Raw genomic sequence first — 19,997 nt, forward strand, 5'->3', positions numbered from 1 at the left:
TTTCTCCCTGCCTCACAACAATAAAACTATAATAGTTGTACAGTAGAACTTGTGCACATCCATTGAAGCTGATTTAGGACAGGTAAAGAAAGGTAAATGGACCCCTGACCGTTAGGTCCAGTCGTGGCCGACTCTGGGGTTGTGGCGCTCATCTCGCTTTATTGGCCGAGGGAGCCAGCATACAGCTTCCGGGTCATGTGGCCAGCATGACTAAGCCGCTTCTGGCGAACCAGAGCAGCACCCAGAAACGCCGTTCACCTTCCCGCTGGAGCGGCACCTATTTATCTACTTGCACTTTGATGTGGTTTTGAACTGCTAGGTGGGCAGGAGCTGGGACTGAGCAACGGCAGTACTATTTCTGGGTTAGCGGAGTCTGTAACCTGAAGCGTCTGTAAACTGAAGTACCACTGGGTCGTGCAGATTCGAACCGCCAACCTTCTAATCGGCAAGCCCTAGACTCAGTGGTTTAGACCACAGCACCACCCGTAACATAGTTATAAACTTTGGAACACTCCCACAGGAGGCAATGGTCGCCACCAACTTGAATGGCTTTGGAGGAAATGTGGGCTAATTCATGGGAGGTAAAGGCTAACCCTGGCTATGAACCATGATGGCTGTGCTGCATACCAGTTGCTGGAAGCTGCTGTTCAAGTGCCAAAAGTGAAGTTGAAGCCAAGAGGAGTCTGGGTGGCAAATCTCCTCTTGGCTTAGCCAGGCTGGCATGGGAGGGGAGGGGTGAAGGGAAGAGGCTTACTTAGGCTCCTTTGCATCCTTGGCAAGGGGCTGTATCGGTGGCACCCCAGTCCCTTGCACCCTTGACAATCACCGGCACTCTCTGTCTTCCTTTGCAATTTTTGTGCACCCCTGGGTCTGCCCCCATGGCAGGCCAACCTGACTTAACACCTAGGTATGCCCCCAGTCAAGGGTCTCCCGTTGCTAGATTTACTGTGTCTGAAAACCAAGGCCACTGAAGTCAAAGAGGGAGCACTGGCAGAACCTCTGCCTTCTGTTTTGCCCTTTCTCAGGGCTCTCGGAAGCATTGCCGTGACAGGAAATATGCGTAGGAGACCCCCCCAGGCCAGTTGAGAGTCAAAAGTGCCCACCCCCTGTCCCCTTGTGTCATAGGTACAGTGGTACTTCGGGTTACAGACTCTGCTAACCCAGAAATATTACCTCGGGTTAAGAACTTTGCTTCAGGATGAGAACAGAAACTGTGCTCCAGCGGCAGCAGGAGGCCCTATTAGCTAAAGTGGTGCTTCAGGTTAAGAACAGTTTCAGGTTAAGTACAGACCTCCAGAACGAATTAAGTACTTAACCTGAGGTACCACTGTACTTGGAATACAACCTCTTTATCTTGTGGTCCTGGATGGAAGTGAACAGGTCTTGAACTCATGTTCTGAACCTGTTTAGGAGCAGCAGAAATGTAGGACAAAGTCCCCACTCTTCCTCGCCCTGTTACTTGGATTTCACAGTACTTTCTCCGTAGAACACCTGTGTGCCTGCAGTTCGGCACAGGGGCACAAATGATTCTCATTTGCTTCCCTTCAAAGGTCTGACCCCAGGTGCCACCAGAACCTGGCATTTGGGGGCAGGTGGCAGGGCCCGCTCTCAGTAACTAACTAGGCCTTCCTTCCCCCTTTCATGTTCTTGTCCAGTACTTGGGAGTTATAGCCATCCTTAAGAGATATCCCACCCTGACTCCAACCCAGCCTCCTGGGGCACCTGAGGATGCCCATTTCAGCCAGGGGAGCATCCCAGAGGACATCCTGCTCAAGAGGAGCCCTCGGGAGCCTTCAATTTGGCTTCAGCTGCCTTAGACCTCAAAGCCCCCGCTAATCCTGCTGATGGATTTATTTGCATTTACACATCCCACCTTTTTCTCCCAGCAGCAGCAGCACAGGGTGCGGGGAGGGGAGCCGCGCAGGCTTCTCTCCCCCTTCCTCCTCCTGTATCTCTCCCACAAACGCCGAAAACAAATCAGCGATGATGCGCGAGCGGCCTGAATCTGTGCTTTGGCGAAACCGGGTACCAAAAAGCCAAGGCAGCTCTTGGTAAGCAAAAGGCGCCTCCCTGCGCGCCTCGGGCCGCCCGAAGCGTTTCTGACTCCGACACAAAAGCGTCGCTTCTTCTGCTTGCCCGGGTCTATTTAGAAAAGAAATGCGAGAGAGAGAGAGAAAGAGCGCGGCGCTTCCTCCCAGCCGCTCGCTCAGATGCGCAATCGCTGCGCTGCGTGCCGCTCGTGCGGCTCCGGTGCAGTCGCGCGCACTCCCGCCGAGGTGCGCGCGCGCGCTGCCCTCCCTTCCCCTCCCGGCCCTTGTTTTTGGGGTCGTGCGCGAGAGCGGAGGCGGGGTGAGCAAGATCCCTCGGGGGCTGCGCGGCGAGCAAACCGGAGGACCCCCCACCCCCTAGCCGGGAGCCGCCGTTGCGCATTTGGAGAGCCCCAGCAAAGCGCGCGCCGCCAACCGGGCAGCATCGTGTGCGGGCTTCGCGGTAGCGGCGGCAGCGACACCCCCTCCCTCTTTTCCCATCTCTCTCTCTCTCCACCCCCCCCCCCCTTCCAATGCACAAGCGAGGTCCATCCTCTCCCGCACGTCGGCGATGACTTCAGCGTCCGCCCGCCGCCTCCGGAGCTGCCCTGGGCAGCCCGGCCGGGAGAAGATGCTCCCCGCTCCCTGCGCGCCGAGGCACAAGGCGAGCGGCGCCCGTTGCTTCCCCGGAGCCGGCGCTGGGTAAGGAGACGCTGCCTGGGGTTGGTGGGTAGGGCGGAAGGTGGGTCGCCCTGGGCGCGCTTCGTGCGTCCTGGGCAGGAGGGATGGCGGGCGATGGCCTCGGCCTCCGCTCTGGCCCGAAGCGCACAGGACTCTCCTCTCCAGCCGGACCCTCAAGGCGCAGCCCGGCGCGTAATGGCGCCACGGAGCGGCCGGGAGCGTCGGACGCCTCCGCTGCTCCTGCCCGTTGCCGGGGCCTGGGGGGTAGAAGCGCGGGAAGGAGCCCACGCGCCGCGGCAGGCGGTGGGGTGGGATTCGCTTCTCCCCGTCGGGGGGCTTTGGAAGGGGTTTGGCAGACTCGGGATGAGGATCCGTTTGTTAGGAGAATGATAACGCGCTGAATGGCAGAACCGCGAGTGGGCAAGAGCGTCGTTGCGCAGAGGGGGCCCCCATGGAGAACAGGGTGATGGATTTGGTGGGCCTTTGGCCTGATCCAGCCCGGCTCTCCTTACAGTCTGGAGGTATTTCTTATTCTACCCCCACCCCAAAAAGGAATCTGTGCCGCAGGAACTGGCTAAGTCTCTGGAGGCGACCAGGTTGGGTCAGGCCTAAAGAGCTTGGGGTACAGCTCCATTTTTCCAGCGCTGCATTCTTTTCCTTAGGGATGTTATCTCAGGACACGCTGCCTGACTCTTTTGAGGTCACCTGTCAGAAGCTGCCTTGGGCCTCCTCATGTCTGTGCCAGGTTACCAAATCGGCAGAGTAGGCACCAAACTATGGGCCCCATGCCGTTTAGCAGCCCTGCGACAACGGATCTAAATAATACTGATTTGATCTTGAAAGAAAATTACGGTCAATTATTAGGAGATAATTTACATGGGGCCCCCGGAGATTTGAACTGCCTAGGGGCCTCCACAGGGCTTAATATGGCACTTGAGTACACATCTGTTTAAAATGTGTCCCTCTTGGGTTTTTTTCTTCCTATTCTGGCCCTCAAAACTACCCCCACCCAAATGCTTTTGCCTGACTGCACTGTGTCCTTGCACTCCAACAATCATAGAGTCAACAATTAAGGGACCGAAGGGTCATCTAGTCCAACCCCCCCTGCAATGCCAAGAATCTCAGCTAAAGCATCCATGACAGATGGCCACCCAACCGCTGCTTAAAAACCTCCAAGGAAGGAGAGTCCACAACCTCCTGAGGGAGTCAGTTCCCCTGTCGAACGGCGCTTACTGTCAGAATCCTGGCAAGTGTAGTTTGTTCCCTGCTGCTGGGAGTTGTTAGGAGACTCTTGTTCCTGGAGAGGGCAGTTCGGCGCTGCAGGTGCAGGAAAAACAACATGGGAGGCCGCAGGCGCTGTGATTCTCCAGCGGTTTGACCCAACCCCCAGAGGCACAGAACAACAACAACAAAAATCCCCTCGCGGAGCCTCAATTCTTCCCCTGGAAGAAGGATTGATTCTTAAACCATTCTGGGAATCTTAGCCCCGTGAGGGAACAGGGGTCTCTTAACACCTCTCGGCACCTTTAACAAACTACAGTTCCCACGGTTTCCTCGGTGGGAGCCACATCTGTTTAAAGAATTTGCTTCTTTAAATGTAAGATGGAGCCAAACTCTTCACTGTAGATGCTGGGAACTGAAACAGGGTCTTTAATGATCTTGTCCCCCCCCCCAATGCACAGAAACAATCTTTATTGGCGAACAATGGTTCCTTCCACCCTGCCCCCAGAATTAAATAATCAGCAGTCAAAATATTGGGTGTGAACTGTCCGCATTTGATTTTCTTTAACCAGCAAGATACATATGTTACATCAAAAATGCAACAGAGCAGTTCACATAACAGCATAGAATACTGGTTTTAAAGAATAGTGATAAATACAGGTTTTAAAAACAGCCAAAAAATATACTCATTAAATATAGATAACATCTCTCTGTGTTAAAGCAGTGGTTGAGAGCAAATCAAGTTTCAGTACAATTACTCTGTGAGATTTTCCGCAGATTTAGAGTGATCGAGTTGGCAGACATAGTTTCCTCTTCATAGCACTTCATGGCTGTTAAAAGTACACAGGAGAAGACTTGAAGGCCCAATATTAGCTGTCTGTTGACTTACGTTTGGACGGGGCGTGTGTTTCTGCTTATACAAACAGGCTTCACCCACCATGGACTTCAAGCTTCTAATGGGAGGCGATTGATTCTGAGGTGCCGGAACCGCAGAGCGTTGCTTCCTGTGAGGATGAACCTGACGGGCTGGGCTGAGGCGAAGTGGACAGACCGCTCCAATTCCTCTGCACAGCCGCCACCGCCACACCCTCGGGGCAGCAATGACACCTTTTCCTTCCAAGGAGACCTCCAAGACATCATCCACACAGCCACCTTGGTGACGTGCACCTTCCTGTTGGCCGTCATCTTCTGCCTGGGCTCCTACGGCAACCTCATCGTCTTCCTGTCCTTCTTCGACCCGGCCTTCCGGAAGTTCCGCACCAACTTTGACTTCATGATCCTCAACCTGTCCTTCTGCGACCTCTTCATCTGCGGAGTGACCGCCCCCATGTTCACCTTCGCCCTGTTCCTGGACTCGGCGGCGGGCATCCCTGACGCTTTCTGCTTCACCTTCCACCTCACCAGCTCCGGTTTCATCATCATGTCCCTCAAGACGGTGGCCGTCATCGCCCTTCACCGGCTCCGCATGGTCTTGGGCAAGCAGCCCAACCGGACGGCCTCTTTCCCTTGCACCCTTTTGCTCACATTGGCCTTGTGGTCCATGAGCTTCACCCTTGCGACGCTGGCCACCATGAGGACTCAGAAATCCCGCCTCTGCCTCCCCATTTCCAGCCTGGTCATTGGCGAGGGGAAGGTAGTCCCTTACTTGTACGTCATCGACTTCATCTGTTGCGTGGCGGTGGTGTCCGTCTCCTACATCATGATAGCCCAGGCCTTGAGGAAGAACGCCCAGGTGCGCAAATGTCCCCCCATCATCACAGTCGATGCATCCAAGCCTCCGCCGTTGATCGGACCCCTTGCTGCTGGGTGCGCTGACGGCGTGCAGTGTGCCGTGCCCGCTCTCTACAGAAACCAAAACTACAACAAGCTGCAGCACATCCAAACCCACGCGTACACAAAGAACCTCAGCCAGCTGCCTGCAACTGCGGCCAGCAAGTTCCAGCTGGTGTCAACCGTGAACTTGTCGACAGCCAAGGACTCGAAGGCCGTGGTGACGTGTGTCGTCATTGTCCTCTCGGTGTTAGTCTGCTGCCTCCCTCTCGGCATCTCCCTGGTGCAGGATGTTCTGTCCCGGAACAGCGGCTTCATCCTCTACCAGTTCGAACTGTGCGGGTTCACCCTCATCTTCTTCAAGTCCGGGCTGAACCCTTTCATATATTCCCGGAACAGCGCGGGGCTGAGGAGAAGGGTCCTTTGGTGCCTCCAGTACTTCGCCCTCGTCTTCTTCTGCTGCAAGCAGAAGACGCGGCTCCGCGCCGTGGGCAAAGGGAGCCTGGAGGCCAACCGCAACAAGTCGTCCCACCACGAGACCAACTCCGCTTACATGCTGTCTCCGAAGCCTCAGAAGAAGTTTGTGGACCAGGCCTGCGGGCCGAGTCACTCCAAGGAGAGCGTGCTGAGCCCAAAGGCTTCCGCCGGCCGCCGGCATTACGGGGCCCAGAGCAGCTCTACCCCTATGAACACTCGCATCGAACCTTATTACAGCATCTATAACAGCTGCCCTTCCCAGGAGGTGAGCACTCCCAACAGCCTGCAGCCCACAAACTCTCCCTTTGGATTCGCCAACTCCTACATCGCCATGCACTATCACGCCATGACGGACGTGGTGAGGGATTTCGACAGTACTTCTGCTAAGCAGATACCGGTTCCCTCGGTGTAGCTACCGGGAGCTGAGACTCTTTAACGTCCGACCGCAGTGACGGCCGACCTTTTTCTTTGTGTGTGTGTGTGCCCGTGCGGCAAATATGCCCCCACGGGTCATCTAAAGCATGATACCGTGCCCCTCTCGTACGCATCGCAGCAGGGATAGCCGTGGTGGTGCCCTTCAGAAGCTGAACTACAACTCCCATCCACACTGGCCAGGGATGATGGGAGTTGTAGTCAAGCAACAACTAGAGGGTGCCAAGGTGGTTTTGCCTTCAGTCTGCTGAGCAGCTGGCGCATGATGGGACAGGAGTAGCTAGGCCTCAGCCAGGCTTCTGAGCTCTCCTGTCCCGGCCTGCTTCTGATATTTGATTTCGCAGGTTGGCCACATGTTTTCCTACTATCTCTCTAGTTCTCTTTCCCCCCCATCTTTCAAGATTTCTGGTTACTAGTCCTCAAGGCTCAGTGGGTGTTATTCCCCCACCCTGCCCAAAGTATTCCCTCCACCACCCTCAAACACAATGCTGCTTTTTCTGTCAAAACACCTGCCAACCACGAAATCACCTGTGGCAACTCTTCTTTAAGACTGGACCGGGTATTGTTTTACCGTTTTTGTGTGTGTGTGGTATCCTCATGAAAGTGCACGGTTTTAAGCATTGACAGAGCTTTCTAAAAGTTTCTACTCCGAATTGTGTATATATATATTACTGGTTTGATGCGGAACCTTGCTTTTCTATTTATTTACTGAAGAGTGTTTAATTGTGCTGGTTGGCAAAGCATGTGGAGTGGCAAAGCCTATCCCCAAACCAGGATTGGGACCAAGACTGAGAGGGCTTTCAGCATCCTCTCCATCAGTGGACCCCCTACTACTGATGCCTGTTCTGGACCTCCTTTTAATTTAATCCCCCCCCCCACAGTGCAGTGGGCTTCCCAACTGTGGCAGCAACCATATCACTTCCTTTCCCCCCATCCCATAGTCTCTCTGTTAACTCAACTTCTGGGGTATTATGGGAGGGGGCGGCGGAATGGGACACCCAAGATCAGGCATAAGCAAACTCTGCCCTCCAGATGTTTTGGAACTACATTTCCCATCATCCCTAGCTAACAGGACCAGTGGTCAGGGATGATGGGAATTGTAGTCCCAAAACATCTGGAGGGTCGAGTTTGCCTATGCCTGCCCAAGATGGTGGCTGGAAGCTGCTCTGCACTACCATCGTAATTATTATTATTATTTAATTAAAAGTTGTCAGAAGGTGGGCTCCTCGGAGTGTCAGGGCCATAGCTTCTGTGAAAGGATACAGCCCATGCGTTGAAGCTTCTCCTATCCCCAGTTGTATATATATATATACTCTGTCAGGACCAGAGTTTATTTTACAGTTTTGCTTCACTGCGTTTCGAAAGAATTTCGAAAGCTACACACACTGGGAAAACTTTACAGAAAGTGTTTTTAAATCCTTGGGTTTACTGTTAACAAGGAAATGTCAACTTTTATTTATGCTGAGGACATGAGATGCCTTCTTCTCAGGCAAGTCAGTCTTGTAAATAATTCCAAGTTACTAGTCCACAGCGTTTTTGTGTTCGCTGATTTGTCCGAAACCTTAGCGCGCTTTGATTCGTGAATGATATGAAAGGCAACCACACTTATGATTTTTTGTCACTGGCGACAAAGCACATGGCTATTTACGAGCCCTTTTAAAAATATCTCTCTGCCCCCCCCACCCCTTCTAATATAGGCCTGTTCCCATCCTGCAGTCAGAACACTCTCTGGGGATTGTGTTACGTTGGCAGAGCGTTCAATACCACCTCTTAGCAATGCAACTGCAGCATATGAGGAATTCTGCTTGCTTGTTTTAACTCTAGATAGGGTGAGGGGTTGGGCACGCACATGCAATTTTAAACTCTTGCAAATCACGAAGGCTAAAAAGTAACCAAACTCCCTGCCTGCCCTCTCCCCCCCCCCCATTAAAAGTTGAGATTTAAGGGGCCCAATTTCCACACTTTCCATTCTTGCATATTGTAAATGCTCTTTGCAAGAGCCTACATCCCTTCTTGTTAACATGATTATATGTGTCTTTTGCAATAATTGTCTCATAATTGCGGACCAATTGTATTTATGTGAGCATCGGTGCTTATAAAATGACCATTCTAGAAAAAATATCAAGGAGTGATTTAATTTTTTAAAAAAAATTTGCTAGATAATCATAGGCACCGTAAGACCTAACACAAGCAAAACTGAGTGCAGTATGTGAATGATGGTTGTGCAGAATCTGTTAGGGAAGTAATATTTTGCTAAAATATTTCACGTTAGTCATTTTCTCATTCCCAAAATGTTAGAGGAAGAACCTTGCTGTTAGCCCTTGTGTTTCTTTGGTATTTTAGGGTGTGTGTATTTTTTTATATATATATATAAAAAATCTCACATGCTGTCATGATCATAAAGGGATATCTAGGGATACGGATAAAACTTTTCCTTCTATTCTGTGCCAATTCATACTTAATGTGTTCTCCTACAATAAAGGAGTCTCCGTGTTCTGTGATGTTTTGACCAACCCCCGATATTGTTTGTGGTCTGTCTTTTTTAAATGATGGTATAAGAATAAGAATAATTCATTCCCCACCCATCTGGCCGGGTTTCTGAAGTGAGCCACTGACCGTGACTGGGTACACATTCCAATTTACTTTGCTTTGCTCCCTGTGCTGGTTTTAGAAGCCAGTATTGGCCACAATACACATCTATCATGTGGTTTCTTGAGAAATGCAGTGTTTCGATATGTTTCCCACCGCCTCCAACCAGGTGCGATGCAATTTGAAAGCATAAGCCACGCGGAAGACATTGAAACCCCCTCTCTCCACCCTCTGGTGTGGACAGGCAGCAGCCGACTTGGAAACCCACCCACAAGCCATACTGATGTATATCATAATGAAGGTAAAGGTACCCCTGACAGTTAAGTCCAGTCATGGACGACTCTGGGGCTGCGGCGCTCATCTCGCTTTATTGGCCGAGGGAGCCGGCGTTTGTCCACAGACAGCTTCCGGGTCATGTGGCCAGCATGACTAAGCCGCTTCTGGTGAACCAGAGCAGCGCACGGAAACACCGTTTACCTTCCCACTGGAGCGGTACCTATTTATCTACTTGCACTTTGACGTGCTTTTGAACTGCTAGGTGGGCAGGAGCAGGGACCGAGCCACGGGAGCTCACCCCATCGTGGGGATTCGAACTGCTGCCCTTCTGATTGGTAAGCCCTAGGCTCTGTGGTTTATCATAATAACCATGTGCAAATGTGATTTGAAATGCAGTTGTGGGTGGGTGTGGAATGACCCCGCTGTGTTTTAAGCCAGTTATGTGAACACCGGCTGAGTTAATGGACAAAGGCAGTATTTATTTATTTGCCAAGATTTCTATACCGCTTGGTTCAAAAACCAAACCAAAGACCTCTAAGCGGCTTATAAAGATTGAACTGGGGGGACTTGCTGGTTCCTAGCTCAGCCTCTTCCTTTCAATGAGGTGGTAAAAACAAGCTATTTTCTGGGTTGTACCTTTTCAGACCTCTTCAGGTGAGGGCTCACAGGACTGAACTCCCAACAAATCATCCACACACAGAGAAAACCTTAGCCTATTTGCCTTCCTGATATCCAGGGATACACCAGGGTATGGTGGAATGTTCTATCGTGAGTCCCCTTTCTGTCCAGTACTGTCCAGACACCCATTTTACCTCCTCCCTCTGTCGTTTCTGAGAACTAGGCCACTTGCTTTCGATGTGGGATGATCTGTGCCAAAACATACATTTGCCGACCAAGTTTGTCCCCCACCCGTTTGCAGTCTGCATTTGCATGCCCACATTACAAAAGATCTTAGCTGTACACCGAAATAAATAACCAGAACATGCATGTACATTGGTCCACAGGGACGCACAAGTACCCAGTAGCCAAGGTTACCATTGATTTGGGATAATGCTTCTGATTAATTTGGCATAGTGCAGAAGAGTCCTCTAAAAAGCAGCATGTTTTCGTTTTTTTATCTCACGAAAGCCTCTCTGTTCTAATAACTAGGACTGGGTGATCTATTGACATACCGTCCAAAACTGGTCCATATCGTGATACTAGGTTTAGTAATTTTTGACCTGGCAATATATTGTGAAACTGTGTGTGTGTGCCTGTGCTATGCAAAAATCACAATGTGGGGGAAACCCATGAAGCCAGCTAATGCTTCTATATAGCTGCATCCCTATTTCAGACATTGTGATCTATCAGTGTATCGCGATGTTTAGCTGGTGATATATTGCGATGTTGAAAACCAGATACTGCCCAGCCTTACTAATAATTGTCATAGGGAAATCTTCCAGGCTCACTTGGATTGCCAAACAAAGACGCCAGCTAAGAATATAGGAGCAAAACTCCTATAGGAGCCTGTAGGAATGATCTTTATTGTTGCAACAAGGCTTCCAGCCACCACATGGAAGAAGCAGGAAGAAACCCAGAACAAAGGATGTCTCCTTTTTTAATATAAGTTTCTCTTTTTACTCACAACACCCTTAGTGAAGCATCATACATACATCATATATACATCACTATGACATAATCTGGGAGGGGTCTTCTGGTAGAAACCTGATCTTCAGGTTTGCCCCCATCCCTCCTGAAACATACTAGGAGTTGAGTGTTGATTTCATGCTTTTTATTTCAGCTCATGGTAAACGCTGAGTGAGTGATTTCCCCTGAAACCTCTGGCTATATATACATTATTTACACAATGGGTCCCGTGTGATTGGCTGATTCAACTCCCCTCCTGGAGCCGGATTGGACTGTTCCTGCAGGCCAATCAGGTTGCTGATTCACTTCCTCCTGGAGCCAGATTGGGCGGCTCCTGCAGACCAATCAGGTTGCTGATTCACTTCCTCCTGGAGCTGGATTGGATGGCTCCTGCAGACCAATCAGGTTGCTCCCTTCTAGGATCCTACCTGCCTATTGTTCTATGATCCAAGCTCAGCACATAACACCTCCCTTGACTTCCACTTCACACCCATTAAGTCGAGTATGTACATGTTACTGTTCTCTGGTCAAGTTAAGCACACCCTTTTGTCTTGGCCAAGCTCCTAATAAACTGAGGTTGGGTTTCCTATTGTTTCTGGAATGGCTACCTGTCTGGCACTCAGGGGCCAGGATGCCAGTGATTATCACCCTGGCAAGGAGACTGCTGAGTACCTGGTCTCGGGGTTCAGAAATTATGGCTGCCCCTGCCCACGTCCCAGGCTCCCCACTTGGTAGCCATTTCCTTCCCGAGCAGAACAAAGTTGGAACGATGCAAATCCTATAAGGGAGCAATTTTATGTGGCTTTCTAAATTTTTCCCCATTTGCAGGAGTGATTGTGTTGGTTTTGGTAGACGGTGTGTGTGTGTGTGTGTGTGTGTGTGTGTGTGTGATGTCCACAGGATGAGCAACCCCTCCCCCCAAGGAAAAAACCTTTCCATAAATTCCGGTAACATAACCAAATGTTTAAACACTTGGCTTTTCATTTGACAGTATTTGATCAAGTCTTTTTCTTAGCAACAGCCCCAAGCCAACATCTCAGCGTACACCAGTCCAGAAATGTTTGCGTTCCTCATCCATGCGCCCTCGATTTCCCACGGGCCTCCTCTTCTTCCTAGCACAGCCCATTTCCCTCTGTCAAAGCCATCGGCTCGTTTGTCGTTTTCAGAACAGCGGTCAGCTGGCTCCAGAAGAGCTTTTGTTTGTGTTCCTCTGGGCTCCACTTCAAGTAGGTCTTCCTTCTCAGCAGCTTCCGGAGCTTGCTGAATTTCTGCGGGATGCAGTTGGGCGGCAGGTCTTCCAGCACAACCATAATGAGAGAGTCCTCGTTTTCACTAAGGACCCGATGTTCGGCAAAGAACAGCTCATACTGGCACCAGCAACTGTTGACAAAGCTGGGCGACAGCACAAAGAGAACTTTGTGGCTGTTCTCAATGCAGTGGAAAATGTTCCTAACAACCGGGTGCCCTGGCGTGAAGTCTCTCTCGTGGTAACATACTCTAAACTCGAGGGCTTCCAGTTTTTCCAGCAGGGTCTCTTTAGCCCACAGCGCATCGTTTTCGCTGTATGAGATAAATGCGTCATACGCTTTGTGTTCTGGCCTCTTGTATTGTCTCCTTTTCGCCATGCACCAGTACCATCCCATCTTAATGTACCAGACGCCGTCAAAACGCCAGCAAAGGCCTGTTAAGAGGGACATTGTCAAGATGGCCACACAAGCCGTAATTGCCATTTGAAGTCCCAGAGAACAACGCAGCATCGTTAGGTTGCTGTTTTCCACCGAAAGGCCCCGTTTCTTGAGCGGAAAGCTGCACAAAAGCTCCTCTTGGCCATTTATCTGCAGCTGCCGGCTCGCAAGGTACGTGTTCGCAAACCAATACAAGTCACAGTTGCAGAAGAAATGTTTCCCTTGAAGGGTTAAGACGTTCAGGTTCGTCAACCGGCCAAAGGTCTCTTCCATAATAATGGTGATGGCATTGTTGCTTATGTCCAACTCGAGCAAAGATTCGGGGAGAGACCCCGGTTGCAAAAAAGAGATCTTGTTTCCTGACAGATTCAGATATTTGAGTTCCGGCAGAAATACTCCTGTGTGGTCCTGCAGTTCTGTAATTAAATTGTGGCTTGCGTCAAGGCTGGTGAGGTGGTGAGAATGGTTTAGATTCAAATGCGTTATGAGGTTTCTAGAAACATTAAGGAATTCCAGCTCTTGTGGTGCCCTGCATAAATGGAAGACGGGTATTTGATTTTTACTGATATCCAGTTCCTTTAAGGAGTCTGGAAGATATGCAGGTGGAAGAGCCTTTATTTTATTGCTTGGAATCTTAAGCACTGTCAAATTAGGGAAGATGTTAAGATTAGCTATCTCTTGGATGTTACTGTTGCTTAAATCTAGGTTCTGCAATGAAGTTGGCGGCTGGGGAAAACCATGCATGGGGTTGTTGCTCAGGTCTAGAAAGAGAAGCTTTCTCATGGTGTTTGCAAACCATTCTGGAAGTTCTACGATGGAGCAGTTTGACATTACGAGGCGCCTTCCTTCCGCGGGGAGGCTTTCGATGGGGCTGCGTTCTGGAAAATTGACAATCGACAAGCTTTCTTTCCTGATTTTTGGTATAGACTTGAAGAGAGACGTCAGCGTTTCAGGATTGTATATAAAATGGTTTCCATGAACATCCATCTCTTCTATATGAAAGTAAGTTCTGGCAAACTCACGTGGTATTTGGTTAATGCGTGTGAAGGACAAATCAAGGCCTTTGAGGCTCGAAGGGAGGCAGATGCTTTTCAAAGTGGTAAGAGGGTTGTGGCTGAGATTTAAGAACAACAGCTCGCTGTGCTTTAAGTCACACCTGTTGGGTACAAGCACACCTGACACAGTTATGCTGTTGTAACTCACGTCGATGGACTGCACGTTCTCCATTTTCAGGAGCAGTGAAAGCAGGGTCCCTAAATCCATTTGCAGATTGTTGTGACTGGCATTCAGCTCTACAACCTTTCCCAGCGTTGTGTTGCAATGCCTAGGATCCATTTCCCTCCTCAGATCATCCTCAGACAGGTTTCTGTGAGATAGATCAAACATCCCACCCACTGGATTGCCACAACCTGCAGACATCCTCAGCGCAGGAGGTGGAACTACTGTTCCAGATTCATCTTGTCTTTCATAACCCAGAACAGTCCTTTTTAGTATCGAATGGACATTTAGAAGACGACTAGGTCCTTTGTGCTTCTCTGCTGGAAAAGGAGACCCCACGGTGCCCCATAAGGATGGGTCAGTTTGTGGAGAATTCACCATTTCATTCATTTGTGAAAACTTAGGGAGTGGCACTTCTTGTGGTGGGCTGTTTAGTAAAACTCTGAAACTCTGATTGCTTTGAGGAACTAAACCTTGACTACTGGGGACTTTTGCTTTCCTTCCTGCATTTTTTTCAGAAAGCTATGTGAGAAGTTATGGCCTCTTGTTGGAGTTTGTAATTCAGAGTGAGTTGCAGAGTAATTATCTGAGGGTTTGGAGACATAGACCTTGTCTGGAAGCTGAAATCCACCCTCTCCAACACAAAAAAGAATAGAAATACAGAAATACAGCATTCTGGTGAAGATTCCCATCCTGGAGAAGAGGAAACAGCAATCAGTGTAATGATCTAAATATTTTATTTCATAAAATGCATATACTGTTTGATTGTTCTTTATTCTGATCAAAGTATAGTTTTAGATACATTTGCACAATTCCTCACATTGGGAGTAACATTTACTTATGGAAAATTAAACTAAAAATTATAAGGGGGTAAATGTAATAGAAATAACAGTATTTTTATCCTGTTTAACCCCTCCACTCAAAGCAGTTAGTAATGTACAACAAATGTAAAAGAACTGGGCCACACCTTGTTTGCATACCCTTGAACATTTCTCGAATGAAAATAGGGATGTTCTGTTCAACTATAATTAATTAATTATGATTATACCCCACCCATCTGATAAGAGTTGCCCCAACCACTCTGGGCAGCTTTCAACATATATAAGAATATAAGAAAACAATAAACATTTTTAAAAACTTCCCTACACAGGGCTGCCTTCTGATGTCTTCTAAAGGTTGTAAAGTTTATTATCTCCTTGGCTTGGGGGTCGGATAACTCCATACCCTCCAACATTTCTCCGATGATAATAGGGACGTCCTAATAATAATAATAATAATAATAGGGACATGGGTGGCGCTGTGGGTTAAACCACAGAGCCTAGGACTTGCTGATCAGAAGGTCAGCAGTTCGAATCCCCATGACGGGGTGAGCTCCCATTGCTGGGTCCTTGCTCCTGCCAACCTAGCAGTTCGAAAGCATGTCAAAGTGCAAGTAGATAAATAGGTACCGTTCCGGTGGGAAGGTAAAAGCGTTTCCGTGTGCTGCTCTGGTTCACCAGAAGTGGCTTGGTCATGGTGGCCACATGACCCGGAAGCTGTACGCTGGCTCCCTCAGCCGATAAAGCGAGATGAGCGCCGCAACCCCAGAGTCAGCCACAACTGGACCTAATGGTCAGGGGTCCCTTTACCCTTTACCTTTAAGGAAATCTTTTTGGGGATCATTCTGGGATGAAATCAGAAACCGGGATGGCTTCTGTCAATCTGGGACTGCCCCTAGAAAACAGGGACACAGAGGATCTGTGTTTGCTTCCCACGGCGACCAACCAGATGTCTCTGGGAACTCTATAAACAAGCTGTGAGGCAAAGAGCTCTCCTGTCCTGCTTTTCACTGGCAGAACAAAGGTAAAGAATCTAAGCCCACATTTTTACTTGTGGGATACTGCCACTCAGTGCTACCTGCCCCTCAAGGGGGATACTCAAGAGCACATTACCGGCACCTCTTTTTGTGGTTGTTAAAAAGAGTGGCACTTACTGTAACAACTTCATGGTGAGTACTGGCACCTATTAGCGCTGCTGCCACAGGAAAAGGCTGTTTTTAAAGTCAGCCGATGTAGAATCAGTGGATTTTCTAAAATCTATATATAGCCGAATTCGACTTGTTGGACACTCCTAACACATGACCAGATTGCAGCTCTCTGTATCTTCCTCTGAATCATTGGTAGCCGCTGCAAACATCATATGACACGTGAAGAAATTTGCATTCCACTAGGCCCCAAAATGTGGGACGCGGGTGGCACTGTGGGTTAAACCACAGAGCCTAGGACGTGCCGATCAGAAGGTTGGTGGTTTGAATCCCCGCGACGGGGTGAGCTCCTGTTGTTCGGTCCCTGCTCCTGCCAACCTAGCAGTTCAAAAACACGTCAAAGTGCAAGTAGATAAATAGGTACCCCTCTGGCGGGAAGGTAAACGGTGTTTCAGTGCGCTGCTCTGGTTTGCCAGAAGCGGCTTAGTCATGCTGGCCACATGACCCGGAAGCTGTACGCCGGCTCCCTCAGCCAATAAAGCGAAAGGAGCGACACAACCCTAGAGTCGGCCATGACTGGACCTAATGGTCAGGGGTCCCTTTATCTTTACCTTTAGGCCCCAAAATGTATTTATGCCATTGTGTTTCTATCCCAAGGAGCTCAAAGTGCCACGTATGTTCCTCCTCTGTCCTCATTTCCTTCCCACAACAGCTGTGAGTTAGGTTAGGCCTAGAGGCAGTGACTGGCCGAAGTTCACCCAGTGAGCTCCATAGTCAAGTGGGGATTTCAACCCTGGTCTCCCAGGTCCTATCCTGACACCCTCACCAGTTGATGGAGGCAGGGTCTGTCTCTACAGTCAATATTAAGGGTGAAGCAGCTGCTGCTGAAGTCTTCTTTGGTATCCACAAGGGCCAGGATGGAGAGCTTGTGGTCCTTTGTTTGGCTCCAACTCCTCTCATCCCATTGGCCAGGAGTTGGAAAGTCCAACACAGGTAAGCTCCGCCCCGGAAAATCAATCACATGACATGGCGCGCACACACAATTTGAATGGCAATGCCCAGCAACTTTTCGGGGGGCAGCCCCCTCAAATATTTTATTAGGAGACCAAAGAGACCCCTGCCCCTAGGTGTTGGCTCCTATGGTCTAAAACAATCGGCCCCAGGCTAACTATCCCTGCGCCAGGGAAAGGAAAGACAGAGAAATATGCAACAAAGAAAGATGGCAAGACAGGGACAGATCTCACAACCACATCTCACAACCATCCTCCAACTTTGAATAATAAAGAATAAGAATAATAAAAGAATAAGAATAAATTGTCCAGTAGCACCTTAGAGGCCAATTAAGTTTGTTCTGGGTACGAGCTTTCGTGTGCATGCATACTTCTTCAGATACACTGAAACAGAAGTCACCAGACCCTTATATTTAGTGAGAGGGTAGGATGGGGTTTTTCTCAGAAGGGTGGTGGGAATGGGTGATTGACTCAGTGGGTATGGTAAACCTGTTGACGACTGTTAAGGACTGCAACTAGTCCAACAGGAAAAAGCAAGGGATGGTATGCAGATGACCAAAAATAGCTTTAGCGTATCACCCATTTCTCAGTACCCTTCTGAGAAAACCCCCACCCTACCCTCCCACTAGGGTCTGGTGTAGGGGTCAACAAACTTTTCCAGCAGGGGGCCAGTCCACTGTCCCTCAGACCTCGAGGGGGGCCAGACTATATTTTGAAAAAAACCAACATGAATGAATTCCTATGCCCCACAAATAACCCAGAGATCCATTTTAAAACATGCTGATTCCTGCACCATTTGTGGACCAGATTGAGAAAGTGATTGGGCCGTATCCGGCCCCCAGGCCTTAGTTTGCCTACCCATGGCTTGACGACTTCTGTTTCAGTGTATCTGAAGAAGTGTGCATGCACAGGAAAGCTTATACCCAGAACAAACTTAGTTGGTCCCTAGGATGCTACTGAACAATTTTTATTTATTTTGACTGCGTCAGACCAAAATGGCTACCTACCTGAATCGATAATCATGCTATTATTTATAGCCCGCCCGTCTTGCTGGGCTGCCCCAGCCACTCCTTGTCCTGTAGCGCACTTACCTGTTCATCCTTTTTGTTGTGAAAGTGGAATCTACACTTGGAAGCAGCCAGCTCCTGCAGCCCCAACTGCAGCCCCACTGAGATTTGCCTTTGCTGAGCTCTATCCCATCACTTTATCCTGCGCAGATTCTGTCGGCTAAGGAGGAAGTGTGTGGCTATGACACAGGAAAAGAGTTTTATGTCATGAACAAGGAAGTCCGAATATAGAGCGGAGAGTCCCTAAGGATGGAGGCTCATGTAACTGGAAGACAGGCAGTGACCCTACTGCTCAGGGCTTTTCTTATAGGAAAAAGAGGTGTCAGTACTGCGTACCGTTGAGTACCTAAAGTAAAGGTAAAGGGACCCCTGACCATTAGGTCCAGTCGTCACTGACTCTGGGGTTGCGGCGCTCATCTCGCTGTATTGGCTGAGGGAGCCGGCGTACAGCTTCCGGGTCATGTGGCCAGCATGACTAAGCCGCTTCTGGCGAACCAGAGCAGCGCACAGAAATGCCGTTTACCTTTCCGCCGGAGCGGTACCTATTTACCGTATTTTTCGCTCTATAAGACGCACCAGACCACAAGACGCACCTAGTTTTTGGAGGAGGAAAACAAGAAAAAAAATATTCTGAATCTCAGAAGCCAGAGCAGCAAGAGGGATCGCTGCACAGTGAAAGCAGCAATCCCTCTTGCTGTTCTGGCTTCTGGGATAGCTGCGCAGCCTGCATTCGCTCCATAAGACGCACACACATTTACCCTTACTTTTTAGGAGGGAAAAAGTGAGTCTTATAGAGCAAAAAATACGGTATCTACTTGCACTTTGATGTGCTTTCAAACTGCTAGGTTGGCAGGGGCAGGGACCGAGCAACGGGAGCTCACCCCGTTGCGGGGATTCGAACTGCCAACCTTCTGATCGGCAAGTCCTAGACTCTGTGGTTTAACCCACAGCGCCACCCGCATCCCTTTTTGAGTACCAGTAAACACATGAGACGTAACCGGCTGTGTTCTTACGATAAATAAGATACACTATTCATAGTATCAAATTGTAAATTTCAACAGAAGTAACTCATAAAGTTCAACAAACGAACAAAGCAGAAGTCCCAGTGGATCAGATCATTCTCTAGTCAGTTCATGCATAAGGTACGTCCATGTAATGGTGTCCATTCCACCTGTCTGTTCATAAAGTCCAAACCATCCACATGAAAGGTTGTTACAGTTCCGCAGAATCCTTTCACAAAGTCTAAGACAAGGATTTCCGGAATATTGGCCTTGTTTCGCCGTCCTGGGCTTCATCAGTAGTTAAAGCTCATATGTGATATTACAGGATAGTGGATCTTACGGCATAGTAGTAGCTACTGCTACTGCTCAGTCAGTGGCTACCATCCCTGAGAGTGATCATCTACCTGTTGGAAACAGAAGTCTCTGTTGCCGTGTTGCAAAAGTGGGGAAGAGTGCTGTTGTGTTCAGGTGTTGTTTGGGGGCGGCTTATAGGCCTATGGTTGGCCATTGTGAGAACACGATGATGGAGTAGTAGGTTCAGCCTGAGCCAGCAGAAATCGTCTTATGTTCTTAGGCCCTGAGCAAATGGAAATGCAAGAGGGAAGGCCAGTAGCATCCCAGATGTTCCCTTCCCATCTTCTCTCATCATTAACTGTGGTAGCTGAGGCTGATGGGACCTGGAGACAAACATCTGGAAGGTCATAGGTTCCCATCCAATTATTTCCCCTGCAAATGGCCCTGAACAACCCCTGCAAAAACACTGAATCAGACTTCCTCCAGTTCATGGATGTTTACGCTGACAAGTGACTCTCCAGGGTTTCAGGTAGCAATCTCTAAGGTGCCAAGTACCAAATCTGGGAGTACCAAATCTGGGATCTTCTGCAGACAAGACAGATGCTCTACCACTGAGCTACAGTCCTTTCCAAAATACAGATTATGGGAGGAATGCAACAT

At 49.2% G+C, this 19,997-nt stretch overlaps 2 protein-coding genes across 3 annotated transcripts; one reads left to right on the plus strand and one right to left on the minus strand.

Moving 5' to 3' along the window:
* The first annotated feature begins 1,899 nt into the window (after positions 1-1,899).
* Positions 1,900-9,121, plus strand: GPR75 (G protein-coupled receptor 75). Of its 2 annotated transcripts, none has more exons than XM_082217648.1 (2): positions 1,900-2,051; positions 4,856-9,121. In XM_082217648.1, exon 2 carries the CDS (start codon positions 4,942-4,944, stop codon positions 6,586-6,588), a length of 1,647 nt encoding a protein of 548 aa, XP_082073774.1. In that variant the 5' UTR covers positions 1,900-2,051; positions 4,856-4,941; the 3' UTR covers positions 6,589-9,121. The 2 variants fall into 2 exon arrangements, with proteins under 2 accessions (XP_082073774.1, XP_082073773.1); XM_082217647.1 differs by lacking the exon at positions 1,900-2,051 and adding an exon at positions 2,275-2,729.
* A 1,834-nt stretch (positions 9,122-10,955) lies between these two features.
* LOC309528912 (toll-like receptor 2) lies at positions 10,956-18,247 on the minus strand. Its single transcript, XM_082216573.1, has 2 exons — positions 18,067-18,247; positions 10,956-14,695 (listed from the first exon to the last, which is right to left on the minus strand). The coding sequence occupies exon 2, from the start codon at positions 14,390-14,392 to the stop codon at positions 12,212-12,214; it is 2,181 nt and encodes a 726-aa protein (XP_082072699.1). The 5' UTR covers positions 14,393-14,695; positions 18,067-18,247; the 3' UTR covers positions 10,956-12,211.
* Between the last annotated feature and the right edge of the window lie 1,750 nt (positions 18,248-19,997).

This window comes from Podarcis vaucheri, assembly GCF_965113315.1.
Source record: "Podarcis vaucheri genome assembly, chromosome: 3".
In the NCBI taxonomy this organism is placed as follows: Eukaryota; Metazoa; Chordata; class Lepidosauria; order Squamata; family Lacertidae; genus Podarcis; species Podarcis vaucheri.

Excerpts from the sequence above, each read along its gene's own strand:
- GPR75 (XM_082217648.1), top strand. The coding sequence starts at position 4,942 with ATGAACCTGACGGGCTGGGCTGAGGCGAAGTGGACAGACCGCTCCAAT.
- LOC309528912 (XM_082216573.1), bottom strand. The coding sequence starts at position 14,392 with ATGAATGAAATGGTGAATTCTCCACAAACTGACCCATCCTTATGGGGC.